Source organism: Plecotus auritus (genome assembly GCF_963455305.1).
Source record: "Plecotus auritus genome assembly, chromosome: 5".
In the NCBI taxonomy this organism is placed as follows: Eukaryota; Metazoa; Chordata; class Mammalia; order Chiroptera; family Vespertilionidae; genus Plecotus; species Plecotus auritus.
This window is the reverse complement of record NC_137776.1, coordinates 168,090,816-168,114,979: the sequence shown is the minus strand read 5'-3', so window position 1 is coordinate 168,114,979 and position 24,164 is coordinate 168,090,816. Positions and strand designations below refer to the sequence as shown.

At 45.3% G+C, this 24,164-nt stretch overlaps 1 protein-coding gene across 1 annotated transcript in view; it reads left to right on the top strand.

The window, feature by feature from the left end:
* Nucleotides 1–728, top strand: part of SUSD1 (sushi domain containing 1) — a 94,605-nt gene extending 93,877 nt beyond the window's left edge. The window contains exon 17 of the mRNA XM_080667893.1: nucleotides 184–728. Coding sequence (XP_080524019.1) covers nucleotide 184 — 1 coding nt within the window. The 3' untranslated portion in view covers nucleotides 185–728. The remainder of the gene's footprint in view (nucleotides 1–183) is intronic.
* The last annotated feature ends 23,436 nt before the right edge of the window (nucleotides 729–24,164 follow it).

The following is a 24,164-nucleotide window of genomic DNA, read 5'->3' as shown; positions in this document are numbered from 1 at the left end:
GGGTGGTGGGGATGCCCTCCTGTCCCAGGGGAAGAGCCAGGTCGGTGATGGCTGCCCTGGCCACTCAGAGTGGTGGCTCCTCTCCCATGCAGCTTCTCATGAATGTGCCTGGGCTGCTCACAGGGATGCACCATGGGAAAACCAAAGTGTGCCAATGGACTCTCTTTCCTCCTCCGTGTCTAGATTGCAGATGGGTGCTACGTGCGGCGGATGCACTGCTGCTGAGGCAGATGTTATGACAGCTTCTCAGGTGTCTGCATAGAGCACCTTCTATCCAGGTGGGTGGGGGCCTATGGACTTCCTCCATTCCCAGCTTGGCCCCATTCCTGGATTCAAGATGGTAACTATGGAACTCCCCAAAAGGAGGAAACTCAGGAATTGCTGACGTCTCCCCTGCTACATACACGACCACTATGAACTTGTGTCTATGAACTTGAGACCCTTGATATATGATGGAATATTGACCACAGGCTATAGATCATGTGGGCTGGGCCTGCATCTTCCTCTGAGTGAGGCCCGAGAGACAGCTCCTCCAGACATTGAGTGCAAGAGGGTCTCTGTGTCTTCTTTTATAGCATCTTTGTTAATTAATTCAGAATCTATTCTTTTACAATAAGCAATGAGATGGACTTAAGTTTTTTTGTTCGCGTGTGTGTTTTAAATATATTTTCTTTGATTTCAGAGAAAGGAAGGGAGGGGGGAGAGGAATAAAACATCACTGATGAGAGAAAATCATTGACTGCCTGTCTACTGCACGCCCCACAATGGGGATCGAGCACGAAACCCAGGCATGTGCCCTGACTGGGAATTGAACCGTGACTTCCTGGTTCATAGGTCAATGCTCGACCACTGAGCCACATTGACTGGGTGAGATGGACTTAAGTTTGGATTAAAATTTGACTTTGTGAAAAAGGTCATGAAAAGGATAGAGATCATTGACCCAGGCCAACTTGTCAAACACTGTAGAGCAGCCCTTTTCCTATAATTAACTGACATCTAATTAGAAAGTATACGTTCCCTGAAATGTCTGTTTGATACAGTCCCATTAGTCTTATGTATTCAAAAGCCATAAGTGTTCATTTCAGGAAAAATATTCTGTGAATTTAGACCATTCTCTTGAATATGAATATTTATAGCAGCCTTGGTTAATTATTTTTATTAATGAAGGTCTCATCAAAATCCTCTGTGCCCCCCTTTAGATTCACATATTAACACTGGATTTGAACAATATCAAGCCCATGGCCGGCCAGAATCCATGTGTTTCCAGGGGAGGGGAAACAATGTGGGTAACAAGATCATCCCTTTTGCCTACAGCAGTGGTTGGCAAACTGCGGCTCGCGAGCCACATGTGGCTCTTTGGCCCCTTGAGTGTGGCTCTTCCACAAAATACCATGTGCGGGCGTGCACATACAGTGTGATTGAAACTTCATGGCCCATGCGCAGAAGTCGGTTTTTGGCTCTCAAAAGAAATTTCAGTCGTTGTACTGTTGATATTTGGCTCTGTTGACTAATGAGTTTGCCGACCACTGGCCTACAGCAACTATGGCTGCCTCTCTATCATGAACTGTGACGCATTAGGTGGAAGCAGTCCTGGGCCTACTGTGACTATGCTGCATTGACAGGTGGGGTGCAGATTTGACTTTCAAAGTGAATGTGTATTTAACTTTCCTTCCTAACTGACATGTAACTCCAAGGCTCAGTAAGGAGCCAACAGAGAAGAAGAGCAGAGGCTCGTGATTTCCCTAAGTAACAGTGGTCTCTCCTCCTCCCTCCCTGTCTAGGCCTGGAGAATAAGAAGCATGGGGGAGACCAAAGGAGGACAGTTATATTGTACAACCTCCGGGTGCGGCGTGTAAGAACATGATCCTAGAATTGGGCAACATTGCAGCCCTGAGGAAAAGGGACAGTCTTGCCCACAGGGTGGGCTGGCTGGTTCTCCACCGGCTTCCTGGGCTTAGTGGTGAGGGACAGAGTTGAGTAGCTTGGGCTTGTAGGCAGATGAGGATACAATAGGAACAGGTCAAACTGTCCATGAGGTTGCTCTGCCCTGAGGGATCCAGCCCCAGCTGAATCCATGCACTTGGGAAGGGTCAGAGAGATGGAAGTAATATCCCGACACTTGGGTGTTCAATGCCAGCTGTCAGTCCTGGCCCCTGCCAGTACGCGGCAGTATTAGAAATAATTGTCCTTCGTTCTCTGAAGTACTACCTCAGACTACAACTTAGGATCCACATTTAGAACTATTCCTGCTCTCATCTCAGGTGAATTATAGAGTAGAGCTCTCAATAGACTGACGCAGATAGCTTTCTACTTTTCATTTTATGTGCAACAATTCAAACTCATACTGTTTTCGCAGCTGGAATGAAAATTGGAATTACACATTATTGTGACTATATAGGGTAGGAGCACTGATGAATAAGGGTTTTCCTCTGCCCCAAGTGAGAATCTAAGCCTTCCCTCCTCCTTCTCCTCCTCTTCCTTTTTTTAAAAAAATTATTTCAGAGATGAAGGGGGGGCTGCCCAGATATGAGGGGAGAGAGAGAGAGAGAGAGAGAGAGAAAGAGAAAGAGAGAGAAATTATGAGAGAGAATGCCTCCTGCACGCCCCACACTGGGGATTGAGCCTGCAACCTGGGCGTGTGCCCTGACTGGGAATCGAACCATGACCTCCTGGTTCATAGGTCGACACTCAACCACTGAGCCACGCTGGCCAGGCTCTTCCTTTTTTTTTTTTTTTTTTTTTTAAATACTGGTTATGTAAACAACATATGTTTTCATACCCCCCCCCCCCCGCCCCTAATTTCCAGCTCTAGAATTAACTTCCGAACAAGCTACAGTTGTCCACATGGAAACTTAGCATAATTGTCATTGGAAAAAAAGAAATCCCACTTGCTTTGCATAAAAAATTTTAGTTAAAATAACTATTAAGTAAAATGCATTTTTGGGTACAGTGCAGAAATATAAAAACTGTTCAGGCAAGAGTACTAAGATAGCAAAAACATGGACTTTGCTACTTCCTCTAAATGTTCCAAATTGTAACAGAGTCCCTCAGTGTTAATCCTTAACAGAAGCAGGTGCTGAGCATTTGGGAAAAGGATGTGCCATCTTTCTGCAGTTCGCTCCTAACAGTTTTCTCAAAACATGAAAGCAGCTTTCAGCTTTCTAAAGTCGCCTGGTAGCTTTACTGCTGTATTGTTCTTTTCCCCCCAAGTGGATTCCTGGTTAAGCGGGGAGGGCATCTCAGGAGACTGACAGTTTGTCTTCCTGGGAGAATGTGGGTCCTTTATTGAAGGACAAATCAGGTGGCACCGGCGTTGGGTAATGAGTGCCAGGACATAAAGCTGGGTCCCACGGTGGGGATGGAGGAAGGAAGGACCTTCCCTGTTGGCTGTCTTGGGACAGTGTGTAGAGGTGGGCCCTAAGATCCAGTCTTGAGCTCCCTTCTGGACTAGGAACCCAAAGTGGGGGGACTGCCCAGATACGGAGCTGACTGTTCCCTGGCTGATTGTGTGTGTGCACCCACGCCCATAGTTTTTATTTATCTCCACCTTAGTTTCTGTTTGTATGTGGTCTTTCACTTCATTCTCACAACAGTTCTGTGTGGTGGGAATGTTAGGGGTCATTGTTCACCATGTTTTAGAATGGGAAGTGGGTTCAGTGGGCCAAGTCTTCTGACTGCAAGCCTAGTTCTCACTGCTGGGATTTCATAGGCCTTGAGCTAACCTTTGGACAGCCCTTTTGGTTCTTGGGAGAGTCAGGTCTTTATATATCCAAACTATCCCCTTCTTTCCTTTCTTCCTCCCTTTCTTTTTTCTTTTTCCTGCTCTTTCCTCCTCCTCTGCTTCTTCCTCTTCCTCTTTCCTCCCTTTCCTCCTTCTCCTCCTCCTCCTCCTCCTCCTCCTCCTCCTCCTTCCCATAATGAGGTCAAACTATGCATGTAGTTTTGTTATATGCTTCTTTCATTCATCAACATATCCTTCTTCATGTTAATAATGCTTGCATTAAAAGTTTGAACCATAATTTATCTCATCAGTACTCTATTGGGCACTTAGAATGTTTCCAGATGTTTATTATCCTTATACAAGTCTGCATAATTATATGCAATTATTACTTAAGCTAACTTCTTAGAAGTGAAATTGTTGTAATGAAAACCACTATTTACATTTTATCTTTACTACATATTGTCAGAGGAATCTCACAGGAAGTTTCTACAAGTTGGTACTCTCACCTGCAGAAAGCTTCAACATCACTAGGCAGTATTGATATCTCTAATCTTCATTAATCTGGTAGGTGAAAATGCTGTTTCAGTATTTTATTTGTATTTCCTTGACTATTTTTCATGTGGATTAGTCATTCGTAATTTTGTCTTGGTGACTTTTCTTTTTTCTCAGTACTTGGCATGTTTCTTTTATTGGTTTGAAAAAGCCCTTTGTATCTCATAGTAATTTTCACTCTTAGCTGTCATATACAGGGGCTCCCAAAAAACGTATATACACTTTAACAACTGATAGCTCAATTGATGTTTCTTTCTTTCAGATTTAGCCCAATGGAATTAATAATTATTCAAAGTGTGTATATATATTTTGGGACACCCTTTGTTTTGTAAACAAACTTTCTAGTTTATCATTTCCCTTGACCTTGTTTGTGTCATAAATTGCCACATAAAAACTTTACATTTGTATAGTCAAATTTATCAGTCTTTTTCCTATGTATTTTGCCTTTGGTGCCATGCTCAGAACTTCCAATCTCAAGGTAAGAAATATAATGCAGCAGTTAAAAATAAAATACTTAGCCCTAACCAGTTTGGCTCAGTGGATAGAGCATTGGCCTGCGGACTCAAGGGTCCCGGGTTCGATTCCGGTCAAGGGCATGTACCTTGGTTGCGGGCACGTACCCGGTGGGGAGTGTGCAGGAGGCAGCTGATCGATGTTTCTCTCTCATCGATGTTTTTAACTCTCTATCCCTCTCCCTTCCTCTCTGTAAAAAATCAATAAAATATATTAAAAAATAAAATAAAATAAAATACTTAGCCCTGGCCAGTTTGGCTCAGTGGATGGAGCATTGGCCTGCAAGCTGAAGGGTCCCAGATTCAATTCCGGTCAAGGACACATGTCCAGGTTGTGGGCTCGATCCCCAGTGAGGGACTTGCAGGAGGCATCCGATCCATGATTCTCTCTCATCATGGATGTTTCTATCTCTATCTCCCTCTTCCTTCCTCTCTGAAATCAATAAAAAATATTAAAAAATAAATAAATAAAATACTTAACTCATCTGAAATTTATTTAAGTATAAGGAGTGGGGTTGGGGGAATATTTTATTTTAATTGTTGCTAAATGGTTTAGCCAGTTGTCCTGTTAATAGTCATTGATTGTTAGTTTTTCCCCTAGTGATTTGAACCATACTAAATTATATCCTAAAGTCTATTTCTGAACTTTTTTTTGGTTCTAATGATCAATTTCTGTTCCAATACCACCTGCTGTAACTGTGAAATAGTTTTTTTTAATATATCAAGCAAAAGCTACCACTCTTTTTCAGTTAATTCTCAGAGTGTTCTCAGCTTTTATTGTGTATTTATTCATGTATATATATTTATAGTACATAAACTAAGTAATTATTTGGTTAAATTCCCCCTCAAAATCTTAACATTTTTCTTGGGGATGTATTCACCAGTTTCCCAAGAACATGCGGTTCCTACTACCTCTGGTCTGCTGCCGTGCATTAGCCTGCATTTCTGCAAACTTTGATAAAGTTTCCAAATGGACTTACCTTTTTAGCTACATGATTTCTGCTTTGCATACTTGCTTGCTTGGTCAAGCATCATGCTACCTTCTGGTAAATGGAAAGGAAAATCAATTGTTTGAACTGAACAACAGGAAAAAGAGCCTATTTTGAGCAGATACTTTCTAAGTGAAATGAGAGCCTGAGACTCAATCAAGTTCAAAGGGGAGGATGCCCAGCAACACTGAATTTTCAAGTGTTTAAACCGAGAAGCTCCATAATTCTTGGATCTCGGTGGGTTCTCGTCTAATCCTGAGGCAGCTCCTCAGGAACCCCATTCTAAGGGTGGTGATAGGTCATCCGAGTCATTTACATCTATTTTTATAAGGTTTGGACTCAATGCTTAGAGTGAAAGGGAAGCTTTTTAAACCATCCCCACCACAAAGGGATAGGATTTGATGCACAGAAAGAGAGATCATCGCTTAAGGTAGACTGCGTTATATTGTATTTTGGAAACGTTCCAAACTCAATATCTATATCACAAACTCTAAGTCCAAAGTGTGTAGATTATTATTTAAAAAAAAATATTCTCAGGAAAGAATCACCACAGGTTGGTTGGCTTGTTTTTTTAAATTACTAGTTTTCTGAATGTCATTGTCCAATTGTCTGGTAGTTGCTCTGGGCCCAACCTTGATCCCATCTTTAGGGACCTGCCTGTCATTTGAAGAAGTGCATATACTCCCTGCTAAGTATAAAGCCTTGGTGACAATTTCAAATTAGTGGGGATTATGGATTATTAGAGAAGTGTGGGAATAACTAACCATTTGGGGGAAAACTTGTTTGTAATAAATATGGTTAACAAAGAGTTAATAGGTTTACTATGTACAAGCCTTACACATCAAAAGGAAAAGCTGTAAGATCCTCCTTCAAGGAGGAAAATGATCAGACAATTCACAAGTCTGCTGATATTCTTCTCTGGCGGTCATACCTGTGTTGGAATTTTCTCACACCAGCAAAAATGGAACAACTAATGTTCTCTGTGGGAACATCGGAGTAGGAAGCCAGATGGACATCAGACAGCTGACCACAATTTCCACTATCTAAAGGCTAGGGGTGATTTCCATTCTAGCTCAACGCAGTGTGTATCTTCCTCCTCTCTATACCCAGGAAGCACTTTTTTATTTTCTTGCCTAACACCACTCTGTCTCATGGATGGCTCCCCATTGATCATTTTCTCTCCGAGACATATTGTTTAAACTGGAAGGAGGTCTTGCTGTGTGCCCTCTCCTTTGAGTGTCCCCAGGAAGCTTCCCAATACATTTTCAGAGGAATGAGACTGAAAGTGTCAAGTTCTGTCCCATCCAGTGTTCATGTAGCATTCCTTATGAGCAAATGGAACTCTTGCCAAACTAAAATGAACTGATGTCATTTGCTCTTGTTTTAACCCTGATCTTACCCTGTGATTGAGAAATCAGTCCAGGCTTCATTTCACAACACACAGAAAGTAGCTTACTGAGCGCCTTCGGTGATGGAGTGTCTTCACTACACTGTGGTTCAGTGATGAGCAGAGCACGAAGAGCAGGAGGCCAGCCAAGGCTCCTCAGGGGGAGTTTGAGCTGGACTGTGAGGGATTATTAGGGTTTTGTCAGGTGGAGAAAGAAGACTAGGAGGAAAATTCTAGTAATGGGAGAGGGGAACATAAGAATGTGAACCAAGGCAAGACATTTCAAAAAGAGAGAAATTAAAGCTTGCAATCCAGGGACTAGAGAGGAAGGCCCAATGTCAAGGAGCCATTGCCAAAGTAAAAATGAAGGAGTTGGTGCATTGGACTGGGTTAGTATTGAAGGGGTACAGGATTAGGTAGGGGTACAAGAGTTATAGCTGCTACACAAGTTGTATCTCTAATGAGAATACCCCCCCCCCCGCAAAAAAAAAATAAAAAACCATACTAGATGGTCATCGAAATTATATTTCTCCTTCTAAGTAGTTACTCTGAAAGGCTGAACATTTATTTCAGTGCTGTTACTATTGTTTAAAGAAATCTTTAAAAGTCCCTTGTGGATTGCCTTTGGAATGTGTTTATGAGCTACGAAAGAATGTCAATATTACCTCACAGTTTTCTGTCTTTGTCGGTGTATGGTGAAAACATTATACGTGTATATAAAATACATATCATTAAAACTTAGCCAGTTGGACTTATAAACCGGAGCCATGTGGCAAATGGCTTTTACCTATTTCCAAAAACCTAACGCAATCTGAAAAGGATTCTAATTGTGGACTCAGAATAACCCCCAAAATGTGCTGCGGGCTCTGATGCAATCGGAAGGATTCTGACAATATTGTGAGCAGCCCCGGCGTTGGAGTCAGCGTTGGCCTCTGCAGGTGACTGTTGACACGGGGACCACGTCCCATGATTATATATGCTCGGGGGAATTTTTGACATCGTGGTTGGACAAATTGTTATATGACCGTCTCTGGTCCACAGTGGCCTCCAGTGCAGTCACTCATGATTAGAACCTCTGCCTAAATCATCCATGAAGACCCGGACAAAACTGGGGAGTGAAGGACATTTCCTGATGCCATGAAAGACTAAGACAGGCGACCTAGTGGCAGATTTTGAGGAGGACTGGACTTCAGCTCATTGAATACTGGCTTTATTTTGCAAAAACAGAGTCATTTTGCGAAGGGAGGAAAGGCCTTTCCCGTGACCCGAATCAGGAAATAGGCAGCTGTGACTCTCTATGCAAGAGCGACGTTGCCTCTAGACACAGCCCCAAAGTGATAGGAAACAATGACGAGAAGATATGGTGTGCTTGGCAAGGCAGTATCTATTGCAACACATCATCCCTTAGCAATCAGTGACGGGCTCCCTGGGGGAGTGCTGCTTATCCTTCCAGCTGTTTGCCCATGACCCCAGAACTCACACTAGTGGGACCCTTTGGAATTTCCTCCACGTATGACCTGCAAGCCTGCATTGTGCTCATGAGATAGAGATTGGCGTTAGGTCATGGGACTCTCTCAGTTTGTTCCAAATGGCATTATATCTGGCTGCATTCTTCAGAGTGTTAAGTATAACGCAGTTTTCAGAGCTACTCCATCCTTCAAGTACTTTTCCTTATTTTCAGTTCTCTTTCATTCCCATTTTTGTTGGTAAAGAGTTTGGGGGTTAACATTCACTTCCCTCGTCATTTTCCTTATAAGTCCTCTCAGATTGTTTCATTTCAGAAAATTCTGTGAGCAAATAATTTAAAAGATCACTTGGGAAAATAAGTAATTGTGGAAATCTTAGACAATTTTGGAAAAGAAAAAAGTTTTCCTTACCAGAAAATAAGTAAATTGATCCGGGCACTGAAAGGGACAGATTAATTAAATGAAAGACCAGACACATATCCACGGCAAACCCTGGTGTCAGTGTTTCTCCATAGGCCTAGCTTTTGGCCTATTGATCCCACTCATTATTTGAGAGTTCGCTGGGCAATAAACTCAACTTTCTGTTCTTTAGGTAAGAGATCACAAAACGACTGACTCAAGGGAATAAAAAACACTCATAAATATTTCTATTTGCTCCTCAAAAGTCAGGGTGACACCCTAGTGTTCTAGTTTTCAAATTTCAATATGTTTGCCCAGGCCGGTGTGGCTCAGTTGGTTGGGCATCATCCTGTGCTCTGCCAGGTTGCTGGTTCGATTCTGGTCAGGGCACAAGACCGGGTTGCAGGCTCAATCCCTGGTAAGGGGCGTGCAGGAGGCAGCCCCTCTCACATTGATGTTTCTCGCTCCCTCTCCCTTCTTCTCTCTCTAAAGATCAATAAAAATATATTCTTTTAAAGTTTTAACATGTCTTATTTTGTTTCCTGGTGAATACATCTTCAGTTTTGCAAACTTTGATGTGAGGTGGGTGTGACTGTGTGTTTGTGCTAGGTGCTTGTATGTCAAAACAGTTTGTACTACAGTTCATTTTAACATGCCGCTTGGCAGTTGATTTAAAGAGCATTCAGTGAGTTCACCTCCTAGGAAATGACTAAGTGAATGACTCCTTTCTTGCTTTTAGCAATTCTCACATTCAGCTCCATATCAGAAGTAACTTCTCTTTCATTTCCTGTGATAAACGTATTTTTTTCCCCTGCGCAGTGACCAAAGCACCCCATTATGGGAACACTCTCATGCCTTTCTGATTCTGGCCCATGTTAGAAACATCTGGAAAATAGCCCAAATCCAGGTACCAGTAGAATTTCCTTTGAAGGTTATCCTAAGGAAATCAGCTTGCAGGGACGCTCCACCATCACATGGAGTCTTGGTTAACCGTCTCCTCACGCTAGACCTGGCCAAGGCTCTCGTGTGCCCGTCTCGGGAAACAGCAGTATGTTGTCAGCTGGTTCAGAAGCGCCGCGTCAGCGGTTTGCAACCTCTGCTGCTCATTGGAATCAGAGGGGAAGCTTTAAAAAAATACTGATGCTCAGGTCTCACGTGACTCTGATTTAATTGGTCTGGAGGGCCATCTGGGCGCTGAGATGAAAAAACAAAACAAAAACTCCTTAGGAAATTCCAATGTGCAGCCAAGTTTGGAAAACACTGCCCCAGAGCCCCAGGGCACCGCTTGAGCCATTCTCCTTTCTGGAGCAGAATGAAAGGAGCCAGGCAATGCTAGGTAACCCCACCGCTGCCTCCTTGCTACCCAAGAAGCAGGGTCCCTGTGATGCCTTGGAGTCCAGTGTTTTCCATCACTTTCCTCCCTCGGTATCTGTTCTCAGGATCATACTCAACAGAGAAAAAATTAACTTCATTATTGTTTTCCCCAAATGAGGAGAATGGAGTTGATTTTATTTATTTTTTCAATATACTGTTTAATGTTGAATTGAGACTACAGCAAACTTAATAGCAGCACACATTTCTACTGCAAGTAAGTAACACCATTTTATGATAATCACATTATTTTACCTGGTAAGTGCTTTGGGGAAGATGTTTATGGCAAAGATGTTAATACACAGTGTTCAGTCTCTCTTCACTGACTCCTTCATTTTGGGCCACAAATGTGCAAGTCTTCCCTGGGCCCTGAAACATTTTCCTTTTTCCTGCTTCCCACTCAATCCTTCATTCCCCCTCCTTCCATCTTCTCACTGTCACATTCTTCAAGAGCACAACCTATACTTCCCTCTCACTCCTGAACATCGCTACATCTAGCGTCCATCTCCATTTGTACTCACAGGGGACCCAAGTCCAAATCCAATAGTTTCTCACTCTTCATCCTGTTTGGCATGTAGTTATTTAACACCCTTTTAACTTCTATGAAGCAACGGCAATAAAAATGATGCGAACTTAACACAGGAATGTAGTCCTGGCCCGTGTGCTCGGTGGTTAGAGCGTCGGCCCCTGCACCAAAGGGTCACAGCAAGTTTGATCCCTGGTCAGAGCACATAGCCAGGTGTGTGCTCAACCCCCCGCCGGGGTGTGTTAACTATACTAAGATCTGTTTCTAGGCTAATTCTCATTTTCTCTGAATCCTGTGGTTTTATAATCTATTTTAGGAGCAAACAGATCTCGTTTCCCCTTCAGTGCTTTTGTTTTTAAAAATTGTGTAGCTATTTGCGGCAGGCTTTCAGTTTAACTCCTTCTATACCCATCCAACCCCTCCGCGCCCACCCCCCCCCCGGGGCTCTTCAACAGAGGCCGGAGAGGATGAACACTTGTGTTTCCAACCTCCTTTGCTGCCCTGAGGACAGCGTAAGTCCATTCCACCGCAGTGAGGTCTACCAGGGGAGTTTCCAGGGAAGCTTTTACTTTGCTGATAAAGGGTGTAAATGGGGCTATTGCCTCTCCCCCCAGCGCCACACACACTTCTGTCTTGAAAGCAGATGTGTGGCAGCCATCTAGAATTTAAGAATCATTTTGTCACCCTGGCCAGTGTTGCTCAGTGGCCTGAGCACCAAAGGATCTCAGGTTTCATTCCCGGTCAAGAGCACGTACCTGGGTTGCAGGTTGGATCCTCAGCCCCAGTCAGGGTGGGAGTTAACCAATCAATGTGTCTCTCTCTCATCGATGCTTCTCTCTCTCCTTCCCTCTCTTCCACTCTTTCTAAAAATCAGTGGGAAAAATATCCTTGGGTGAGAATTAACAACAACAACAAAAGAATCATTTTGTCAAGTTAAAAAAAAAAAGTGACGTCAACTAAGTCAGGGGGCTTAAGACAGCCCTGTGAAATGACAAGGCTATTTTATAAAATATCTTCTAACGCCGTGGGGAAAATTCGGCAAACACTGCTGCATTCCTGAGAGTGCATTTCATTTATCCACATAACAAAGCTTCGTTGAGTCTTTCCTGTATGATATGTGTGGGCATGAAACATGATCTTGTCATCAAAGGTTGATGGGTGCACAGAGAAGGAGCAAGAAATCACCCCGGACGATGGTCTCTCTTTTGCACTTGAGAGAATAGCATTCAATCCGGGCAGCAGACGCCTGCCTCCTGTGGACGCTACAAGAGCAATTTCCCAGCACAACTGCCTTTCCTAGGCTCGAGTGTCTGCCCAAGCCCTACCCGCTGAGGATGACTTGTCCCAGCTCATATTTCTTTGCGTAGAGAACATTCTCTTCCAGTGGCCTGGCCATCCTGCTGGGAGCAGGTGGCTGCAGGAACCATGCTTGAAGCCAGTGCTATGACCACGGACATCGGACGTAGGCCAAGGGTACAGTGACGTGGAAAACGGGCGCCGTTGAGCGTGTGCTCTGAAGATGGAAAAGGCCTCTTTGGGCTGAGGCACTGGAGACAATGACATGACTGAAGTGGCATTTGACCTCCCTTTCTTGTTGTGGTGCCTCAAGTTTCACAGAGCTTAAAGCAATTCCCCCAAAGCAGAGGCAAAACAGGCTTTGGTGGGGAAAGTGGAAATTGGCTGGTACATGTTCTTTGTACCACAGATACGCTGCGAGTCCTCCTGGAGTGGCAGCTGGTAGGGACCAGTGGTTGGACAAAATAACCAGCAAATTTGCTTATAAGCCAAGACAGTGAGTCACCTTTAGTAGAGCCAGGTGTCCTGAGGAAGGCCAAATTGTGTACTTTCCCTCTTTGTCACCAGAACCCTGGCTTCCCTTCGGAGTTTTCTGAGAACACCCAACACAATACCCTCTGAGGTGTGGAGGGACAGGCTGACCTCCTAAGCTTGGACTGTCGGGGGTGAGATAAGGCTCTGGCTTGGGAAACAAGCACGTTCCCCACATTTTCTCATCCTCCCGAGGGCTGTGACTAGTCCTGAGAACTAATAGCATTCCCTTGACCCACACCTCAATCCTCATAATCACATCAGAGTCACATGACCAGGGCTGGGGTGGAGATACTCAAGAGCAGAGGAGGGGAGAGTTTGCATCAAATCAGGCTGGACTGTAAATGCCGGGCGAGTGGAGGCCTGGAGAGGCAGAGGCGGAGGAGGACGGGCAGAGCCCATGGATGCTTCAGTTCCGTGGTCGGCAAACCGCGGCTCGCGAGCCACCTGCGGCTCTTTGGCCCCTTGAGTGTGGCTCTTCCACAAAATACCACGGCCTGGGCGAGTCTATTTTGAAGAAGTGGCGTTAGAAGAAGTTTAAGTTTAAAAAATTGGGCTCTCCAAAGAAATTTCAATCGTTGTACTGTTGATATTTGGCTCTGCTGACTAATGAGTTTGCCGACCACTGCTTCAGTTGATGCTGCAGGCTGAGGAGCAGCCCGTCCCTGCGCCCTGCTGAGTGCTCCGGCCTTGGGTGCCTGGTCACCAGTGTCATGTGACTCTGCAAGAGGAGATGTGACAGTTCCCTCTCTGCTGGGGCTTGGCCTTGGCTTCTGAGCAATCTCATTAGAAATGGAGCCAAGGATCCTGGAGACGCCAAACAAATCTCAGCAAGTATATCCTGCAGAGACAGGCTAATTAATGACCCCAAAGCCTGCCGATTTATTTATTTTAAATGACGAGATATTGTTTGTTCTTCCTGTGAAACATGCTCTGCGTACTTACTTTAGTTACTGCCTTTGTCTGCCAAGTTGGTCGGCCTCTCAGCGCCTGCTCCATCTGAGGGATGTCGCCCTGTTAGGAGGGGTAGGAATCAGAGTTTGGGAGTCAGGAATCCTGTTTCCTGGCTCTTGCTCCAGTCTGTCTTTTCCACTCAGGACTGTCCCTTTACACAACTCTCACATAGAGGCTTTGTCTGCCTCTAGGACAGCTGTGAGGGAGTTCCGGAAGGACCTGTGGACAGGAGCCAGACAGGCTCTGCACCCATTTCTTGTCTGAGACACTTCTGGGAAGTCATTGTGATATGAGCCCAGGCCAGTTGGGGAGAAGCCTCCACCTGCCATGCTCTCCTCCCCACTGTCATTGCCAGGACTCTCCCTCCTTCCAGATGTCTTTGACAGACGGTGGGCCTGCTGGTTCCTCCCCACACTCTCCTGCCGGGGCAGATCCACCCTCAGAGAATCCCTGTCCCACTCCTTCCTCTGCCTTCTGAGACACCACCGTTTGTGGTTATTCTCTATCTTGCGGCTTAAATCTCTCCTCCACAGGAGATTCCCTATCCACCTTACACATGCTCTTGTCCGGCTGGTGTGGCTCAGTGGTTGAGCATTGACCTATGACCCAGGGGTCATGGTTTGATTCCCGGTCAGGGCATATGAGGCAGCCAATCAATGATTCTCTCTCATCATTGATGTTTCTATCTCTTTCCCTCTCCCTTCCTCTCTGAAATCAATAAAAATCTATTTTTTTTAAAAAGGAAACATTGATGTGAGAGAGACACATCAATTGGTTGCCTCCCACACACACCCTGACCAGGGCCAGGAATTGAATCTGCAACTGAGGTATGGGCGGGCCCTTGACGGGAATCGAACCCAGGACACAAACCAGCTAGGGCAGCCTTGGGAATCTTGATTGGTCTGGGGCCTCCCAGGCCAGGACCACTCAGTCAGATGGTTATCTTAGCTCTTAACAATACATTATCTGAATGATTCCATTTATATAAAATACCCAGAATAGGCAATCCATAGGTACAGAAAGCAGATTAGTGGCTGCCAGGGTCTAGGCCAGCCGTGGGCAAACTGCGGCCCGCGGGCCGGATCCGGCCCGTTCGGCTGTTCTATCCGGCCCACGAAGCCGAAAGAGCGGAGGGTTCTCTTGCTCTCCCCTCCGCTCCTTTACTTTGAATTTATATTAGTTCACACAAACACTCCATCCATGATTTTGTTCCGGCCCTCCGGTCCAGTTTAAGAACCCATTGTGGCCCTCGAGTCAAAAAGTTTGCCCACCCCTGGTCTAGGCCCTAGGGGGAGGAGAACAGGGAGTGACTGCTTCATGGGTATGAGGTGATAAAAATATTCTGCAAGTAGACGGTGGTGATGGTTAGACAACATTGTAAATGAACTAAGTGTCACCAATGGTCGAAAAAAATATGTATCAGTGTTTACCCTAGAAGCGGAACCACTTTTACTAGTACTGAACCATGCCACCCAGACCAAGGCTGCATTCAAATCAGCTGTGACAAGAAGATGGAGAACTCTAAGCTAGAAATGACTCTTCACACTAAAGTGAGTGAAAACCACGCCTTCCCCTACACTAGCGCAGAAAGTGCTATTCCCCAAGACAACTAGGTAACAAGAGAACTAGAGGCTTTTTAAACCATTTTAAGCAACAGTGCACCATCGGGGTGCGGTGTGACTGGAGAATACAGGTTTAAAGTCCAATGATACACTTATTTTTTTCTTTCAAATCTGTATTTCTGTGATTATGGAAAAGTCAGATGGGATGTTCTGGTGGAACATGCTGGTAGCCGGAACGGAGGCTGGGGAAGGAGGCTGTAAGCATTTGAAGTCTAGTGTTATCCTGACAAGTAAAGCGAGTAGACACCACCCAGTCCTTCATATTCACTTTTCTCACAACCTCTCTCTAAGGGGACACAGTGGAACCAGGATTTAAATCAAGCATGTGTACCTCGGAAGTCTGCTAAACATGAACGTGTGGGCCCGTGTGAGCCCTTGGATCAGAAAGGGAGGGGTGTGTGTGTGGGGGGAGGCCGCTGCTGGTGCCTCAGGCTCTGTTTGCGTTGCTCAGCCAGCACCCGCGACTGTTCTGCTCTTACTGTGCTGCAGCCCGTGTGGTCCCGGGAGACGTGGTCTACACACTCGGCCACAACCTTGACATTGTCTCTATCCTGCTGATAATAAAATGTGAGCGAACCTCACTGCTGAGTGAAACCCCTAGATTTGCTTGCTTTGCTTGCTTGTCAATTTTCCCCTCGTCCTCTCCCCCCCCCTCCCCCCCGCCTTCCCCATTCATTTCCTGAGCTGTAAACAGGCAAGAGGAGAGCAGCTGGCTGGCTGGAGGGGGACAGAGAACCCTGCGCACCAGCACATCCTGTTATTGTGAATCGAGAGTCCTGCTCCTGCATCTGCTGGCCTACAGTCCTTCCCTTTTACGTCCGAGGGCCACACAGGATCATGGAAAAGGGCCCAGCTCTTCTCCTGACTTTTAGTAGGCACTCAGGAAAGCCTGGTTCTTCCTCTTCCCTGCCTCCACTCTCTCCCCAAGGGTTTCATTTTAGCACTAAATTAAGACGAAGCATGTGAGCATGAAATAGCCCCTCTATTGCGGCGCTCACAGAGGAGTGGGTGGGATAGGCGCGGCATGTCATTACGAATATGGGATTCAGCCCGTCTGGCGTGGCTCAGTGGTTGAGTGTCGACCTATGAACCCGGAGGTCACAGTTGGATTCCCAGTCAGGCCACATGCCCGATGTCAGGCTCAATCCCCAGTGTGGGGTGTGCGGGTGGCAGCGGTCAATGATTCTCTCTCATCATTGATGTTTCTCTCTCTCTCTCTCCTTCCCTCTCCCTTCCTTTCTGAAATAAATAAAAATATATTTTAATAAAAGAAAAAAAGAGGATGTGGGATTCAGTCTGAAACTGGGAGGAGTGGAGTAGGAAGGTGGCAGGACCTGAAGGACATTCTGCCTTTTGCCTCCTCTCTTCCACAGCTCCCACCAGCCCACCATCCTCAGCCCGTGTGCCCCTTGGCGCCAGTTACTTTCCGGCACTGCCCCAGTGTGGCTCTCCTCCTGAGTCAAGACTGAAGGTAGATGGAGCCCAAACCTGGGAGAAACAGTAAAATACCTGGTTTTTCCCTGGGGCAACCTAAATCCTGAAGTTGGCCCTTTCCTTAGAGTCAGCTGTCTTTGTAATGCGCCAATCTCTCCTCTCCATGTTCCCCTCCACACCTACGTATCTACTCCCAAACCTCAGCCTCCAGGAAGGATGGGGACCAGGCCAGGTCCCTCCAGGGGCAGCCTCAGTCCTGCCACAGACTATTAGGACACGGTTGACCGAGAAATGCGCAGAGCAGACAGCAGGAGAGTGAGTCAGCCGGAGATTCCTTGCCTTCACTTATTAACCTGAATCAAGGAAATCGAGTTGGTACTTGGATTATAATATTTCTCAATCTTTTCTTTCCTTCCTTCCATATCAGCCACTTGAACAAGAGCATCTAGAAAAATAGTATCGGCTAGCACATACTAGGTGTATAATGTTCTTAGAACTACTGTAAGTTTATGTGTATTAATTCATTAGCAGCAACTCTATGAATTAGGAACAAGTATTGTCCCCATTTTACAAATAAAGAGACAGAGGACTAGGAAGGCTAAGTCACTAATCCAAGGTTCTACAATTAGTGGTAAACCAAGAGTCAAAGCCAGGAAACTTAACTTTACATCCTGGGCTTTTAACATCAGGCGAATGCAGAATAGGGTGTAGTGTGACTTTAAGTGTTCTGGTCTGAATTTGGGGTCATAACTTAGAGGTCCATAGCTATTGGGATGTAGTCAGTACCTTTGGACTGAAACTTGTTACCTGCACATTTCTATGATCCGAGCATGTGGGCTGGGATAGATACTGGTACAGCCATCTTTGGAAAATGGAATCTGCCCCAACATATTTGAAGCTGTTATAAAAATTAGAAACTTTATATAAAATATTAAAGTTTATTCTACCAATAAAAAGAAAGTAAAATTTACACACAAAATTTTCTTCTTATTCTGGCTTCACGTAACACCTTCAAAGCCACACCTTCCTGGAGGGTAGGATAGCCTCAAAGCCATAGTTCTTATAGACAGAAATCAGGAAGACCACCTAAAAAGCTATTGCTTTCGCACTCACCTATTCCCAGGTACAGGATGTGTTTCCGTCCCTTAGTTTCAACCTTAATATTTGGAGAGAGAAGCCAAATTCTGTGGGGTGTCCCCAGGCGTAGGTGAAGCAGCAGCAGTAAGTGAGTGTGACTGGGTTGTTGTCCCACACCATCCCAGATTTTGTAGGACTGGGCCGGTAGGACCTGAATGTAGCTGTCACCGTCCTCCAGCGAAGGCTTCCTGGAAGCCTGCCAGGAGCATACCTGGTGACACCCCACAAACTCTTCTGAGAGCACAGGTGTTACCACATGGATCTGAACTAAGATGGGGGTTCATAGTTACTTCTCCCCAGTGTGGTAAGTATGATCGAGCGTATATCCTTGCCCTGTTTACTGGAGAAACAGATGGATTAACTGGCAGGAATATTGAAATACGAAACTTACTAACTATATCATTAGAAAAAAAATCATTCTAAATGCAAAGATAGTGAAAGTGAATTTGAAAGCATAATGCCGTGTGCACTGGACAAAACCCAACCAACTGAGCCACACTGGCCAGGGTTATCCAACCATATCTTGACGGTAGGACTCTTCCATCCATTTCATGAGATATTCTAGTGTTTTCCCAATAAATGTATTCTCTCTTTTTCCTTAAGTTGGCTTACACCAGCCTTAGTTTCTTACAAACAAAAGAATTTTGTCATAAATTCTTCCAGATTTTGTGTATGCGCAAATATAGTATAATATAATAATATCACATAAAAATAGGATCATAATCTATAAACTATTTTGTAATATATCATGATTTTTAATATAAGCATTTTTAAAAAACAATAAATATTACATATTTTAACAGTATGACATTGTGTATATACTGTTAAAATATAATATATTATTTAACCTACTTTTTATTTTTGGGATTTTAAGGAGTTCAACATTTTTCTCTATTATTAAAAATTCTAGTCCGGCCAGTGTGCTCAATGGTTGAACGTCGACCTATGAACCAGGAGGTCACTGTTTGATTCCCATTCGGGGTACATGGCCAGGTTGCGGGCTCGATCCCCAGTGTGGGGTGTGCAGGAGGCAGCAATCAATGATTCTCTCCCATCATTAATGTTTCTATCTCTCTCTCTGAAATCAATAAAAACATTTTTTAAATATCTGGGTACCTGAAGGTAACACAGGGTCTCGTTGTTGCCTTTATTTACGTCCTTGTGGGATTACTGGGCACTGAAAGTATGCTCCCCCAACTTGGCTGGGACAACCCGGACCTTCTGACTTATGAGGGGTCTTCACCCCACAGCAGCCCACTGGCAGCTTCCGGTGTGTCTGAATAGACACAGGAGGACGGTGACAGGTGAGGGGTGACTGCTGCATTCAAAAGCTGAATGTCGTGTATCGTCCATTCTCACCCCCAAGAAAGCAGTGAGACCCTCTCTTGCACTACCATGCTATCAAGGTTGGCTCTTTGCAAATCACTTCCATATATGGTACCTTACTTCCTCCTAATAGTTCGGTGAGATAAGTGGTGATTATCTCTAATTTACAGAAAATATAAAACCGGAAGTTATACAACTAAAACTTAGAAAAGCTGCGACTAGATTAAAAACATATTAGCAGATTCACCTGTGCAAAGTTGTTTAACCTTTTCCCGTGGAACATTTACGATCTTCTCCCCACCATTCCACCCTCCCCACTCCTCGCCCCTTCACTTTCTCCTACAACAAAGTCCACTATTTTCTGGGTTAAACACTGGGCTCTATGCCCTCTAGTCTCCACATTCCCCAAGCGTTTCCTTTCACGTAGGCTTTCTACTAGGGCTGGAAGCGGGGCTGCAGTTTAGCTTGAATACAGACAAGGTCAACAATACTTGAAAGGAACCGGCACTGTGCCCTCAGGTGTGCAGGGTAACCTGAACTTTCTGCATTTTTAGCGGAGAAAGGGGTCAAAGAACTCTGCCAAGCCGGAATTGTAGGCCAATGGCCTTGCTCTAAGAGACCTTTCCTTCTTCGGGGCTGCTGAAGTGAGGAGCGAAGCTTTGGGGGCGTGAAGGGGGTTCCACGGAGCGGGGCGGGGGGGCGGGTGGGTAGGGAGCTTGGCAGAGGCAAGAATTGTGCGTTTCATTGAGACCTTCATATTCATGAGCACACAGCAGTTTATGGTCTTTGTTAATGATTCCTAAATCTTCATGTCAGTAATTAAGTCCTTTAAACTCAGGATAAATGTAATTATTTGTGTTGCCTTATTTTTTCAATAACTAGATTTGCCAGAAATTTGTTTCTTTGTTTTTTGTTTTCCCAAAGAAACAGCTCTTGGGTTTCTTATCTGTAGAGAGTAGGAAAAAAGGGATGGGAGGTGGGTGATGGCAGGAGGGGAGCGAGGGGGGGGGGTAGGTGGGTGGGGGGAGGGTTGAGAATTTGCTTCTCAAGCACTAACAGCTCTTGGGTTTCTTACCTGTTTCATCCTGTTTTGTTTCCTAATTCATGAGTGTTCACCTTTATCTTCATGGTGAAGATCATCGGGATTGCTTTAGGGTAGATTTTGTTTAAATCTCTGTCATTAAATGTTAACACATTATTGTTATTCTTTGGTGATAAAAACATGATTAAATGGCAGCATCTTGTTAGTTTTTATTAGTTCTATTTTCTAAATAGTTTGCAATGCTATTTTAATGTTCGAAGGGGTGAAAGTCTTTTCTAGTTCCCTATAAATAGATATTAAGAATCACTCAGACTTAACAGAACTGAACTGTGACTGAAACTGGGGGCAGTGGTTGGGTGAGTAACGGGGGCTTTTCCCCTCTCACAGTCATTGGTACTGGCAGCTGTGGGGCAGCTGGTGTCAATGAGGAAGCAGGCTGGGCCAGATGGCCTTTCCTTCATGGTCTTAAGCCATCACCTCCCCCCACCCCCCAAGTGGAGCACATGGTCAGTCTAAGACTGGGGTGGTACACTTCTTGCTGAGCCTGAGGTCCTCAGGGCTCCCTAAAAAGCCTTAGGAAGAGTGAGGTGGGGCCTGAGAGGAGGTAGGGACCAGGGAGTAGAGAGTAGGAAAAAAGGGATGGGAGGTGGGTGATGGCAGGAGGGGAGGCGGTGGGGGGGGAGGGTTGAGAATTTGCTTCTCAAGCACTGACTCGAGTCATTTTGGGGCCAGAACGGCCTTAATCCTCTGAGCATGTCTGGCCTGCAAATTAGGCTTGCGAAGGGGCAGGGAGAGATTGTTCTGAGCAGGGCCTTTCTCACGGGCTGTGTGGGTGAGCGCTTCTGCTGTGCCTTCGATTGTGAGGGGCCTTGGTTTCTCTGGATGATAAGGGATTCGTCCCTGCTGGAGAGAGACTCCTCCCTGTCTGGCTCGTAGAGGCTCTGAGAAGTCAAGGACAGGAGAGTGTCTAGGTGGTCTCACCACTCCACCCCCAAGGATTGCTATGGAGAAGTGTCATCACACTGCAGTCAAGTTCTCAACTTTTCCAAACTGGGAACCTGGGGAAGGACTTGGCTTTACAGGAGGGAACCTAATCATGGACACAGGGCATGGCACTGAGGGTGGCAGTCCGACTCCTCTGTACTCCAGGGTTCTATATGCTGGGCTTACAGATGTCACTGGCTTACAGATGTCACTGAACTGTGCAAGGGCTATAAGACAGATGGGTGAGGCCCTGGCTGGTGTGGCTCACTCGATTGGGCATCGTCCCCATGCACCAGAAGGTCCCGGTTTGATTCCTGGTCAGGGCATATGCCTGGGTTGTGGCCTCAATGTGCAGGAGGCAGCCCATTGATGTATCTCTCACATTGATGTTCTCTTTCTCTGTCCCTCCCCCTTCCTCTCCCTCTCTAAAAATCAATTTTTAAAAATTCTTTAAAGAAAAAAAAGAGGGATGAGAAAGGTGAGAGAACGCACACTGAGGAAGGCTAGAGATGCATTGTATCTCTGTGTGCTCACAGTCCTAGGCCCCGATTGAAACAGACCAAATGGGTACAGACGATCCTAGGCACAGGAGAAGATCCTCCACGTCATCACCATCAGGGAAATGCAGATCAAAAGCACACCGAGAGACCAGCTCCTTCCCACGCGGATGGCTGTAATAAAACATAAGGACAACAGCAATGGTGGTGAGGATGCACCGAAACGGGAACCCTCGTGTATCGCCGGTAGGGATGTAACGTGGTGCCGCCACCTGGGAACACGGTTTGGCAATTTCACAAAACGTTTACTGTAGAATTCCCATGCAGCCCAACATGGTAGACAGGGCCAGGGTCTCCCCAAAGGAGTCCACATTCTCATTCCCAGAATCTGTGAGCACACTGCCTTACCCGGCCCAGGGGACTTCCACAGAGGTCATTAACTGAAGGATTTTGAGGTAAGGGGATTATCCCGGATTAACTGCGTGGGCCCAATGTAATCACGAGAGCCGTGAGCCAAGGAATGCGGGCAGCTGCAAAGGCGAGGAATGCGTTATCCCCTCCGGTTCCCCCAAGGAGCAGAGCTCTGCTGACACTGATTTTAGCTCATAAGACCCATTCGTTTTAAGCCACTGGTTTGTGATAATTTGTTACAGTAGAAATAGGAAGCTAATATCCCTCATTATGTCACTCTTAGGTATCTACTTAGGAGAAATCAAACATGTATCTACACAAAAGCATGTGTACAAGTATTCACGGCAGCATTATTCGTACTATAGCCAAAAGGCGAAGGGAGTGGGGAGTCACCGCAAAGGAACACACGGTTTCTTTTTGGAGGGCTGGACGCATTCCCAAGTTAGATTGTGGTGATGGATGCACAATTCTGTAAATGTGTCAAAGCCATTGATCTTAAATGCGTGAGTTTTATGGCATACAAATTACACCCCAACAAAGTCATTAATTACCAAATTGTAAAAAAAGATCCTACACACAGCATTCCTTTGATCCTTAAGGGTAATGTATACTTTCCCTCTTCAGTGTTTCTTTCTGAGGGGTCTGAAGGACAATGTCCTGACCTTTGACTCATGGAAGTCTCACATATCTTTCTTCCAGCAAGAATTCCAAGCAGCCTGGCACTGATCTCCTCCTTAGAGATCTTTCTCTGGAGAGGAGTTTGTTAATGCATGTTGAACACCTAGTATTTTAAGGAAGATGGTGCTGAGAGGGTTAACTTGAAACGCGGGCAGATAGGGCAGGGGCCCAGTGGGGAAACAAAGGCAGGTAGGACATAGGCAGAGGCAGACATGGCAGTGTGAGCAGCCCAATCACAGAAACCAAGCAAGCAGAACTCAAAGCAGGAGGCATGGGGCAACAAGGGAGGGCCTGGGGCAGCCAGGTGTCCGCACACAGGAGCAGAGACAGTCCAGGCCCTTGGCTGGGTAAGAACCATGAGGAATCCATCAGGCGATGACACAGATGGACACAGAGCAGGCTTGTAGCGAATATATACCCCTGGACTACAAGGCTTGAGGGGGCAGCCCATTATTGAGCTCCCCCTCCCCATGCTAAGAGTCTGAATCTGCTTGTAATAAATTTTCCACACTTTTGCTTAAATCTTCTGATCCACGGCGCTCATTCTTTGGCATCGCAAGACATGACCCCGGGGGAAACAAACTCGGCTCGCCGTTCCGGTTATCAGTGCTAAGGAAAGAAAAACGAGAAAGCTAAAGCAAGAAGAGAATTTGGGGTAGAGTGCCCTGTCGGCTGTTGCTTGGGCAAGATGTGATGGTGACACCCAGTGTTTTACTGAGAATCAAGCATTCAGTGGAGATTACTGGGAAACAGTCTTTTCATTTAAATAAAAGTTTAGTAAATCACAGTAGTAGATTTCTGTCTCTGGTTAAAGCTTCCTCAGAGAAATCAACACAATCAAAATAATATCTATGTGTGCAGGCACGCACCTGCCCACTTGTCCGGGTTAAAAAGAAAATGAACCACAGTGCCGGGCCTTGGCTGAAGCACCATGTAGTTGATCAAAGTCTGTCTTTGATGTGCGCTGAATAGCTTCCAGAGAGTGTGTAGAAATTCTAGGGTTAGCTAGAAACCTTAAGAGATGGGAAGTTATTGTTGTATAGCCTTTAGACTTCAAAGGTGACCTTAGGCTTGAAAATCATAAATCTGAAATTCAAGATGTGAGAAAAGTATTTGTGCAGTAGAGAACGTAAACTCTCTGACATGTCCCAAGATTGGTTTGAATCAGGATATTCTGTCTTAAAATGATTTGCTCTGAGTATTTTATTTACTCGTATTATTCTAAAACAGATTTAACCAGAGTCGGCTATGAACACCAAAGGCTCTGCGTAAAACTCTTGATTCACAGGTGATCCTTCTTTCATAGTTTTCTTTTTTAAAAATATGTTT